General features: G+C 43.3%; 1 protein-coding gene across 1 annotated transcript; it reads right to left on the bottom strand.

The window, feature by feature from the left end:
* Positions 1 to 875: 875 nt before the first annotated feature.
* Positions 876 to 3,715, bottom strand: LOC149403044 (uncharacterized). The gene is made up of 4 exons (XM_089608612.1): positions 3,080 to 3,715; positions 2,186 to 2,920; positions 1,601 to 1,925; positions 876 to 1,429 (listed from the first exon to the last, which is right to left on the bottom strand). The coding sequence occupies exons 1-4, from the start codon at positions 3,713 to 3,715 to the stop codon at positions 876 to 878; spliced, it is 2,250 nt and encodes a 749-aa protein (XP_089464738.1).
* Between the last annotated feature and the right edge of the window lie 8,530 nt (positions 3,716 to 12,245).

Raw genomic sequence — 12,245 nt, 5'->3', positions numbered from 1 at the left:
GGGGAGAGAGCCCGAGATGAATAACCTTAGTTTCCGAGCCAAGGATCTCCCCTTTATTGTCCCGCGCCACAATGCCGCGACCTATCTGTCTCTCTCTTCCACGCGAATAGCCGCATCCACCGATATGGCCACCACATCGACCGGAGAAGGCTCCCACACTTTCGGCTTGGGACGGCAAGGCTCGCCTTTAGTCCCAAAACACGCTTCCCGATAATCACGAATGAAGCCCCTGCCCCACTCAAGGAGGCCTCTAGGTGACCCCATATTCCTCCCCGAGCAGACACTGTTCCTGTGATTCCAAAGTTCCCACATAACAATCAGGAAAAATTCAAAATCACATACCTTAAGTTTCGTCGAGGCAAGAAGAAGCAATCCAATGGTATCTTCGGCCTGAAGCTTCCTAGTAATATCCTTGAAGCCTCCAAGCTTCCAAGTCTTCTTATCCCAAGGGCAGCCCCACATCGCGTGAAAGATAGTCTCCTCTTCCGAATCACATACTGGGCAACGAGCATCGGCAATGACATGACATTGGCGAAGCAAAGTACGAACCGGAATCCAACCCGGACAAACCCGCCACACAAAGTGCTTCACCTTCGGAGGAATCTTGAGGCTCCAAAGCTTAATTCACCAATCCCTATTCCCAAACGGAGAGGACGGCCCCACCAAGATAGTCGAATCCAACGCGGCCCTATATCCACTATTCACCGAATACTCCCCATCTTTTGTGAAGTGCCACCTAATCATATCTGGTCCATCACCTCGGCTTTCCGGAATGCTAAGAATAGCCTCAACATCATCGGGGGAAAACATCGCTGAGATGAGCGGGATATTCCAAGCTCCTCTGACGTCTCTGAGCTCGGAGACCCGCATCTCCTCTAGAATGGGGGGCGCATCACTAAGCATAAAGGTCGGAGGTCGGGGAATCCAACGGTCAGTAGCGACTGACGTGGTTTCCCCATCTCCAATCCTCCATCTCGAGCCTCTATGAATAATCTCTTTACCTTAGCAAAGGCTCCTCCAAATATACGACCCCATAGAACAGTAAGTGGTGTTAAGGATGTCTCCGTTCGGGTAATAACTCTGACGGAGCACCCTTCCCACAAGGCTATCCGGCCGTCTAAAGATGCTCCACACACTCTTTGCAAGAAAGGCTTAATTGAAGATGCCCATGTCGCGAAAGCCAAGGCCCCCGTCAGACTTGTGTCTCGTGAGCTCCGACCACTTGCACCAGTGTATTTTCTTGCCTTGACCCATGTATCCCCACCAAAAGCTAGCGATAACTTTATGAATCCCGTCCACCAGGCCTTGAGGAAGGCGGAAACATCTCGCGACATAGCTAGGGATAGCTTGGAGTACCTCCTTGATAAAGGTTTCTTTTCCGGCATGCGAGAAGAAGAGCCCCCACCGCGAGCTGAGTCTCTCCCACACCCTCTCACGAACAAAAGCAAAAATGTCGGCTTTCATCCGTAGGTAGGCCCAAGTAGCGATGATGGCACGAGGTAACCGACACCTGTAAAAAAATCCGCAAGCTCTGCCCCTAACCCTTCATCCACATCCGAGCCAAAACAAATGTCAGATTTAGCATAATTAATTAACTGACCTGAGGCCGCCGAGTACATCGTAAGACAACGAGCAACCTCATCGCACTCCTCCCTGTTGGCTAAGAAGAACATAATGCTGTCATCTGCAAAGAAGAGGTGAGAGACGAAGAGGTCTCTCCTGCCGAAACGCACCTCTCTGATAAGCTGGCGGCTTTCCCGATTCCGAAGAAGGCTCGATAGACTCTCCGAACAAAAGAGAAACAAAAACGGCGACAAAGGATCTCCTTGGCGTAAACCCCTTTCCGGCACGACCGAACCGTGAACCTCCCCGTTGATGTTGAAGGAGAAGCTAACGGAGGACACACAGCTAATCACCTTCTCGATCTAGCATTTGTCAAACCCGAGCTTCAACATCATAAACTCCAAGAAAGACCACTCAACTCTGTAGAAAGCTTTCGCCATATCAATCTTAAGTGCTGCACAAGAACCATTACCAAACCTCCCTCGAGACATAGTATGAATAGCCTCATAACAAGTCATAACGTTATCAAAGATCTGACGACCCCCAGAAAGGCACTTTGGTTCTTCGAAATAGAGATAGCTATACTGCCTCTAAGACGATCAACCAAACACTTAGATATTACCTTGTAAAGCAGGTTGATGGGTCTGAAATCTCGAACCTTCTCGGGATTGTCGATCTTCCGAATAAGTGTGATGATCGTGTTGTTGATATCCTTAACCGACTTACCCTTGTTCAGTATCGCTAAGCAGAACTCAACCACCAAGTCGCCCACCACCACCAAGTCGCCCGGAGCTTTGATTGCGTCCATGTCGAACACCGCCTGTTTCACCTCCTCGCTAGTGAAAGGTAGGAGAAGCATCTCGTTCATGTCGGTGGTGATGGTAGGGGCCACGGTGTCGCCCACCAACTCCAAGGCCTCGATCGAGGGCTGCATAGACGAGAAAATAGACGAAAAGTAAGAAGATATAATATTTTCAATACCATGCGTACCTTCAACCCACGTCCCCTCCTCGTCAAAAAGCCCTTGAATCGAGTTCCTCTTCTTCCTCGCCGATGTCTTGTGGTAGAAAAAATTCGAGTTCTTGTCACCGTATTTCATCCACGTGGTCCGACTTCGCTGGTGCCAGAAAACCTCTTCCTTATCGAGCAATACATCAAGTTTACGTTCTTCAAGCCGGATTTCCTCCACGTTGTTTCCCTCCTGTCTATCACTCGCCACACGAAAAACCTCTTTTTTTCTATCGATACGATCCTGCAGAGTCTTCCAGTTCACATTTCCCCATCTCTGGAGAGCATCCTGGCAGCGTCTAAGCGAGCGAGTAATCCTGTCTCCCACGTCACCACCCGTCGTCGAGTCCTACGCCGAGCGAACCACCTCGTCATACCCCTCTTCAAGACACCACGCCTACTCGAAGAAGAAACGGCGATGCCCCCGGCCCTTATCACCTCTCTCCCGGCCCGTTGTACTAAGCAGAAGCGGTCTATGATCGGAGCCCCAGAAGTCCAGATGCCGAACGGTAGCCTCGGGAAAGGGGGATAGCCAACCCGAGTTACTGAGGCATCTATCCAATCTCCCCGCGCTATTCCCCGGAGTATCGTTGCGACGCCACGTGAACAAGTCTCCCACAAAGCCCAAGTCGCTGAGGTCGTAATCCTCAATCATCATCCGAAAGTCCTCCAACAAAACGGGGTCTTTCGCTCGGTCCCCACTAAGCTCCGAATTCGCCGCCACCTCATTCGTATCACCCCCAACAAGCCAAGAGGACTCCAGCCATGGTTTCAGTCTCCTAACCAGCTCCCAAGAAAATTTCCTTTGGTTCACGACCGAATCCCCGTAAAGACCCAGAAAATTCCAGAAGTGCCCATCTTCATTCGTAACTAGCCATTCCACATGGAATCTCGAAAAAGAGCGAATCGAGAAACCAATGGAACTCCACCAAAGAACCATGAGACCACCACTCCGACCCACACAATCCATAGTAAAACAGTTCTCGTACCCTAAATAAACTCCTACCCTCTCGACCGCCACACTCCTCATCTTTGTCTCGGAGAGAAACAAAAGATCGGGGCGGTTAGTGACTGTATGAGAGCGGAGAGCCCTCCTCGTCCGGGGGCTGCCCAGCCCCTGGACGTTCCAGAAAACGCCAATCATTGCGTTCAACGGCCCTCCACGCTAAGGGGTGCCGCTTTTTCAATCAGAGGGTTTCCTGCCGAATCCAGAACTGAGGAAACAACCGGAGACAAAGATGGGGTCGAAGCAGAGTCGGGAATATCCTGTAGGGGCTTCAATCCTACATGAGATATCATATCTTCAGTAGCAGCTTCAGAAACGTCGCGACGGGCCGTTTTCACCGTCGACCCATTTCCACGAACGATCGCTGCCTTCCTCTTCAAACCCGGACTGCAGCTCTCGCCGGCCTCAAAAGATGAAGGGATATTTTTCGGACTCTTACGGCCCTTACCACTTGTCTTTTTCTTACCGGGACCTGAAAATTTATCCTCCGCCATGAAAACCAAAGGCTGACCTGTGTGTGTCTGGCCATCCACGCACGACAACAAACTAATTCTCTGTTGGGTAGCCCGAGACTTGAAAAACGAAGCTCCTCAACTCCCAGCCTCTTCCCGAGCCATCTTCTTCCACTTGGTGCCATCCCCTCTTACCCGGAACGCCGAGAAAGGATTGGGGTTGACCGTCGGATCACATGGCACAGACCGAGACAAGCACAACTCTTCCGTCTGACCTTCAGAGGCGGCAACCACCAACTCCAGCTTCGTCTTGGAGGTCTTCGCGTCATCACTCCGGCAAGAAGCCTTGGTCGAGTCGGTTATGTGGGTTCACCATTACTCAGAAGCGAAGAAGAACGCTGGAGAAGACTGACTCATGCGTCATTAAGCCCCAGTCGATTTCCTAGACCAAGGCTAATCGAAAAGGATAGATCCTTCGGACCCAGGGTGAGCCAGCTAGAAATTGCACTTATTGATGGGCCTAGAGGGCCCGGCCCACACGAATTGACTTCACCAACTGAGCGTTATTCATATCTCCCTTCATTAAATTCCTTTCATCATTAATTTCGATTTTTGAGTTCCCAGGGCGAGTGAAATTCCCGACATTATGAACATTCCTCTTGGAATTCCTATCATTAAACGTAGCTTTCTTCTGATAGGTCGTGCGTAGAGGCGGAGCAGACTTCGAGGGCAGGTCAACGGAAGTCGAGCTGCCACCCTGCTTCTTGGTTCGAACGAGTTTCTCCGACTGAGGAAAAATCGGCGAAATCAGATGCTCTGCCGCCTCAGCCCGTGAGTGAGTCGGTTTTGAGGTGTTCTCTCCTGTCGTGGCATCCTTAGCCTTCGGGTTTTGTTGCACCGGTAACCCAGGCCTCGGAACGTTCAGATATGCCGTAGTTGCGTTAGGTTTCCGATCCGACCTCTGCCAAGATCGCTCATCCCTATTTTGACTAGCCTCCGAGCCTCGAATCATAAAAGTATTGTTGACGAAGTGGTTGGGAGCCTCCGCCCTCATCCAAGGCTCAAATCTAAAGTTTCGATCACCACCGTCTTGATTTTTGTCAGCCGACTCCGGCATAGGAGGGCTCTCGGCACAGTGCCGCCAGCTGTGTCCAAGTCTCCCACAAGCAAAGCAGAAGTCACCGAGTCTCTCGTACTTGACATCGATCTAGATTTTCGCTGCATTGGACCCCAAGGTAACCTAGAGGCCGCGTCGGAGAGGCTTCGAAACATCCAGCCCCAGTCTCAGATGAACAAAATTATCGCGACAACGGTCATCTTTGTCCTTATCCACCTTCACCACCAAGCCCACTTGTTTCCCGATGAACTCGCCAATCTTGGCCGTCCGAGCAAGGTGCGCAGGCCGTGGAACTGCACCCAAAACTCCGAATGCATGAAGGTAAGAGCATCCTCTTCCCTGCCTTCTGGATCGTAGAGGATTAACATGGCTCTGTCGAAGAGCCACGACCCAGCCTCCCAAACCTTCCGTTTATCCTTAGGTTTGCCAAACGAAAAACTCATCACATCTCCCTCGATATCCTTGATCTTGACGTTTCCAGCCGTATTCCATAAACCTCCTAGAACGGCTTTAAGGCTTTTTTGTTAAATTTCTTGTCACTTAGTAACTTCCCCAGAAGAGTGCTATTACCCGAAGAGGCACTCCGGCCTATCACCTCGTCCGGAATAACCAGCGTTTCCACATCTTCTTCAGCAAGGTCTAACTCCGACCATTTCTGGCACATATCATCCATGGCTTTCCCTGACAAACAGGGGCAAACGCATCTCTCACACCACCCGTACTTTCCAATGAAAGCGACGAAGATGGCGAGTCAACACCTACTTTCTTAATTAAAAATAAAATTCTCACAAATTTCATTTCTTAACTTTTCTTTGTATACCAAAAAACTCAGACTAATCTTCATTAAATTTCCATTTATTTCAAACAATTTCCGGAAATTTTCAGTTATTTTCATAAAAAATTACATAATTTCTAGCTTTTCATAGCAAAAACTTGGTGCATCACTGAGAAGAAAAGACGACGATAATGACAACCCTAAAGTTTTATTATGTCTTGGTCTTGAAAATGCGGATAAAAAATCACCTTTCGCCGGTGAAAGGAAAATGTGCCAATGGTGTACTCCGACGGAATTATACAGCAATAGACAAGACCTTTCATTCAACACAATGATTCTATTTTTTAAGCTCTCCTCGTCACAAATCCGTAGGATTTGGAATCGCTGAAGTTCAAGTTCATATGAGGACTATATGGATTTTTGAAGATTTGATGAGAAAAAAAAGTGTTTGAGAGACAGAAAAAGAGTGACGAACTGTAGTAAAAAAAAAATATGCTGCTTTAAACGAAGGACAAAATGAAAAATTCAAATGGCTTATTCAACTGCAAACGTTTTTAATCAGTTTGACTATTTTTTAATAAGTTTTTGTTAGGAAATTATTTCCTTTTGATGAGCTGTTATATTTCTATAATTATGATAACTATTAATTTGTGGTTTTATTTGGAAATGAATATTGATAAATATTTGTAATTGATATGGAATAAATGAGTAGATACTAAATAATATTAATTAATGGAGTTATGGGTTTCCTTAGAAAATTATATAAAGGCTCACACTTTGTTATGGTCCCCAATGCAAATCAAAACCGTCTATACTCTTCAAATGTAGTTTATACTCTTCCCATAGAGAGTTAGATTTTCAGTTTTCTTGTTGGAGGATTAAAGTGATTTTGCAAAGGAAGACCACGTACCACCCGGCTCGTGTTCGTCCGACCACCGATCATCAAAGTTTTTCCGCATCAAGTGGTGATCGACCAAGATTGATCCAGGTATTCTCTTAATCCTTAATAATCTAATAACATGTTGATTCTGGAAAATACTATTAGTATATAAGCTTTCCTTCAGTTTTCAAACGTTTGCTATATCCAAAACGTGATGTTTGGAATGACCTAATAAGTTACAAATTTCATATATAAATGTAATCAATAATTAGAAATTTATACATATTACTATACTAATAATCATTAGGAGTTACACAAAAAGAGACGATCATACGAAGTGTATCTTTAGTGTCGTAAAGAGAAAGCATTTGTGGAAAATATGATTAGATGACACTTAACAATAGGCTATATATAGGATTAATGAAATGGTTAAAATATATTTTTGGCTGAATTTTATAGCCAAAAGAGGAAAAAGAAAATAAAAACTCGAGACAGCGAAGGTTATGGAATTGAGAGTTGATAATCGAAAAAAATGTATAATAAAACATTAAACATAAATTTGAATTTCTAAATTCATTCTTAAATTATTTGTAAAATTGAAATTATATATATATATATATATATATATATATATATATATATATATATATACACACACACACACAGAGGGGGAGAGAGAGAGAGAGAGGTTGAATTTTATAGCCAAAAGAGGAAAAAGAAAATAAAAACTCGAGACATCGAAGGTTATGGAATTGAGAGTTGATAATCGAAAAAAATGTATAATAAAACATTAAACATAAATTTGAATTTCTAAATTCATTCTTAAATTATTTGTAAAATTGAAATTATATATATGTATATATATATATACACACACACACACACACACACACAAAGAGAGAGAGAGAGAGAGAGAGAGAGAGAGAGAGAGAGAGAGAGAGAACATATTTAATCTAAATTAAGATTTGGAGTAGGATTATTAGTTCTTACCCAAGTTGGACGACTCATATCTATCAACGATTTCTGATGCAACGTCGATTGTCGAGGTAGAGTTTCATAGGATATACTATGCATCGCTTTCTCCGACAAAATACAAGACATAATCATCTTTCATCCCTCTTGTTTGTCTAAAAATCCGACTCTTTGTCTCTCATTGAGCAACATCAAAGATTGTTGCAGTTCATCCCTGATATGAACTCGTCGGAGGAATTCATCGTAGTTCAAATTTGACACTCGTACTTCCATAAACTATATTACTTGGGCGACACGTACGCTTGCGTGTGTGATGAATGCGTTTTATACGTACAAATCCCTCGTTCTCAAGCGTGAAACTAGAGAGTTCTCAAGTTTATTTGAGGTTATTTGGTGTTTTTATAATGAATTTTAGGCTTTTGGGTGCATAATCGAGTATCGGGACATCTATGGAGTCATTAAGAAGGAATCGAAGGTCAAAACGGGGCAAAACAATGATTTTCGGATAAAGTCAACGCCATCGACGCTGGTCAACATCATCAGAGCGGCGCACCACCCTGAATCATCTGAGACAGAGCGCGCTTAAACTAGGCCATCAGAGCGTTGTACTGCCCTTCTACACGGCGCTCTGATCCCCAGACAAACAGTTTTGTTTCTCCCGTATAACCGATAGCAAAAAGGTCGAATATGGCCCCTTCTTCCACAATAATGGCAGATCCAACGAGGTCTGTTGACAAGAGACCTGGTTGGTCCAAAAGAAGGTTGCTGATGTTGTCGTTGAAGCTTGTCATCACCAGATGTTTGAGGCATGTTTCGTGACATCTGGCTAGTAAACTTTTGGGGAACAAAAGTTGTGTGGGATGAGGAAGCACCATGAGTATATCCAAGCCCCTTCATGTTCTTTACAGGTTTACTAATGGTGAGGATTTTTTCAAGGTTGTCAGTGCCGGAGTTCAGCATCCTGACTGATTTACTCATCTGATCCAACTCTCCATTTAGCCGACTGACTTCCTTTTTCAGATCCACAATGGTTTCTAGGAGCCTTGCCTTGTCTTCAGTCAGAGTGAGAATAAGAGCACTCTGTTTGTCGAGAATCTGGGACTCCTTAACCCATTTGGTGTGTAAGGTATTGTATGCATCATTCATGGCATCGTCAGATAGTTCTTCATCTAGAACAAATTTCTGAGAGCATTCACCAATTTCATTAGTAGATTCATGAGTATGGATAGAGGTAGTAAAGGCCACAAAGTTACTTATCTGGTCGGAGTCGTTATCTTCATCTTCTTAATCCGATAGAGTGGCATTGTACCCCTTTTTCTATTTCTTGAGGAAGTTGGGACACTCCTTCTGAATATGTCCGAAACCTTCACATTCATGACACTGAATACCTTTCCCTTTTCCAGAGCGTTCACCACTTTTACCATTCCTGTGAGGGTTAATATTCTTCTGGAATCTTTGTTGGAAATTGTCTTTAACATCTTGCGAGACATTTTTCCCATTCATCTGATTGAGTCTATTCATAACCCTGCTATAATTTTTTGCCAGCATAGCTATAGTATTGTCAATATCATTGTCAGAATCCGAGTATACCTGTTCCTTTTATTCATGAATAGAGCTTCTGAGGGCCATTCCTTTGTGTTTCTTCTCCATCTTGGGCAGAGAGAGCTCAAATGTCATGAGGGATCCCATGAGTTCATCAAACTTCAGAGTTTTTAGGTCATGGACTTCTTAAATAGCCGTGATCTTCATTTTGAATCTTGGGCTTAAAGCCCTCAGAGTTTTTCGAACAAGATCTTCATCGGTCATGAGTTTCCCGAGAGAATAGGATTCGTTAGCAAGGTCTCGGATGCGAACATTGAATTCAGCGACTGACTCATCTTCAAGCATAGTGAGGGCTTCAAAGTTAGTTGTGAGATACTGCAGCTTCTGCTCACGGACTTTCGTGGTTCCCTCATAGGCAACGACAAGAATTTCCCAGGCTTCTTTGGCACTTGTGCAGGTGTTTATAAGCCTGAAACATTTTTATCAACTCCGTTAAAAATGGCATTGAGTGCACGAGAGTTACCCAGAGCCGCCTCATCTTCAGTAGGGGTCAAGTCCTTTTCGGGTTTTGGACGAGTAGAGGCTCCTTTGTCATCAAGATTAACTGGAGCTTCCCACCCGTGTATCACAGCTTTCCAAGTTCTGCTATCAAGTTATTTCATGAAGACGCTCATGCGGGCTTTCCAGTAACCATAGTTGGTTCTATCGAGTACTGGAGGGCGATTGACCGAACCTCCCTCTCTGGAACTATCCATATCTGGTAATCAGAAGAAAAAAAATCCAGGAAACCACCAAAAGATCTAGGTGCCTGCTCTGATACCAATTGAAATTCTGATTAGTTACAAAGACAAGATGTCGCATACAATGTGTTGACAATGTGTCCGACAACTTGCTTGAACACATATTATGGATAAACAACAAACAGTGCAATAAATAAAATATACACGATATGGTTACTCAGTTCGGTGAAACACACCTACGTCTGGGGGCATTCTGCCAGTGGAAATGATTTCACTATCTTATAGTCAATAGTACACACAAGGTTTATATATGATTACAATCGACAAATCAATAAAACCTAGAGACTATTACCACCAGTGAATACCTATTCAGGGACTCCCCCTGAATTTGAGCTCCGTCTCAATTCTACCCTTCGAGCAACCGCCTGTGCTCGGATGACTCTCAGTCTTCAATCGTTCGTGAACCTTCAATCACGAGAACACAAAACCCGACTCTCACAGACACTCAAACTTTATGGAATAGTGTTTGAGAGAATACACTGCGATTAACAAAACACAAAGCCTCCCAGTCCGCCGGTCTTGCACGTCTAAGAGCTCTAAGTGTTTTATCAAAAGTATAGAGGCTGCTAAGGGGGAGCGCATGGCTTTTATAGCAGCTGTGCAGGCCTGGAAGTGTATCTAGGGTTTCCTTACCCAGCCACAAACGAATATCTCACAATAAAGTCACCAGCGAGGCAATATCTCACAATGAAGTCACCAGCGAGGCAATCTGTCAATACTGGAAACTTGCCTGAAATAAAGTCTGTACACAGGAGGAAAAATGTCTCAGTAGAAGTAGAGACATGACGACCGACATCTTTCCAAACAACTTGCACTAAAAAATAAAGCCAACAAATAAAGTAACAACAGTAATGTTTGTTCAACAATCAATTATATTGTCAAGTACAATATATATATGCTAATTTATTTTCTTCTTCTCCAAATTTTCTCCAACTATTGATGCAATACGAAAAAAGCCTAGATTATAACATTTATTACATTTAGCCGTCATATGTATTGGCTATGAATGATATAAAGTTTCTGCTAAAATCATTTAACGACGACGGCTTAAATCACTGCTAAAAGCCTCAAGTTAAAATGTTTGTTCAACAATCAATTATATTGTCAAGTACAATAGATATATGCTAATTTATTTTCTTCTTCTCCAAATTTTCTCCAACTATTGATGCAATACAAAAAAAGCCTAGATTATAACATTTATTACATTTAGCCGCCATATGTATTGGCTATGAATGATATACAGTTTATGCTAAAATCATTTAACGACGATGGCTTAAATCACTGCTAAAAGCCTCAAGTTAAATGCGTTAATCGCGACTAGTCGCCGCTAATAATTAGCAGAGAGTGTAGATGGGACTAACCGCGGCTAAGTGAAAAATAACTTCGTTGTGACTAGTCGTCGCTTATAACTTAAATAATAATAACATTTCAAAGATGTTTTCTTTGCTCTAGGCTAATTACCGGAGATTAGTCGCGGATGAGTTGAGTGTTCCTAATAGTAATATTTATAGGGAGAATGGATACGGTTGCCCCTTTTTTTTAGCGGTAGACATCTACACCTTATTGTAAGTTTATTTCTTAATCAATGCTCTTATTTAGCATAAAATTGTATGTAAATGTTGGGAATTACTTCAAGAATAACATGAGAGGGGTATAAAAGCAATGTCATTTCTACGAGATTTTGCACCGTAATGAACAAAGCGTACATCGCCGTTTGATATCATACAACACGTGTAATTTCAGTGAAAAAAATGATGTTTTCCAAAATTTGGATTGTTGCACACATTCCTATAGTACCTTTATCTTTCTATGGAGTTTTGAAGAAATAAATTTTTTTAACTCTAGTTAGTTTTTCCTATTGCGTTTACAGTATTTCTCTGTATCCCTAGTCTACATGAATAGCTGGGAACTTCGGCAAAATAATTTATATACAGCTTCATTAGATATATAGCTATATTTATAGTTTCACATTGCTATACATTCAACGTTTTATAAATATTAAGTAAATAGCAACGTCCATATTGTTAAGCCGTTTTTTTGGATTAACACTTACGGACACGTGACGTGAGTGGACTTGACCACGTGTCTTCGAATATGTGAGATTAGTAATGGAATATTCCTCTTATCAAG

The sequence above is a fragment of the Urtica dioica genome, chromosome 3 (assembly GCF_054948205.1).
Source record: "Urtica dioica subsp. dioica isolate 48M chromosome 3, U.dioica_male_clone48M_v1_H2, whole genome shotgun sequence".
Lineage (NCBI taxonomy): Eukaryota > Viridiplantae > Streptophyta > Magnoliopsida > Rosales > Urticaceae > Urtica > Urtica dioica.
This window is presented reverse-complemented; position numbering and strand designations above follow the sequence as displayed.

Bases quoted from the DNA above. Each gene is read 5' to 3' on its own strand.
- LOC149403044 (XM_089608612.1), bottom strand. From the start codon at position 3,715: ATGATTGGCGTTTTCTGGAACGTCCAGGGGCTGGGCAGCCCCCGGACG. The intron at 1,926-2,185 runs GTAATATCTAAG...GACAAATGCTAG, and splicing joins CCATCAACCTGCTTTACAAG to ATCGAGAAGGTGATTAGCTG. The intron at 1,430-1,600 runs GTCAGTTAATTA...TGTTCGTGAGAG, and splicing joins GATGTACTCGGCGGCCTCAG to GGTGTGGGAGAGACTCAGCT.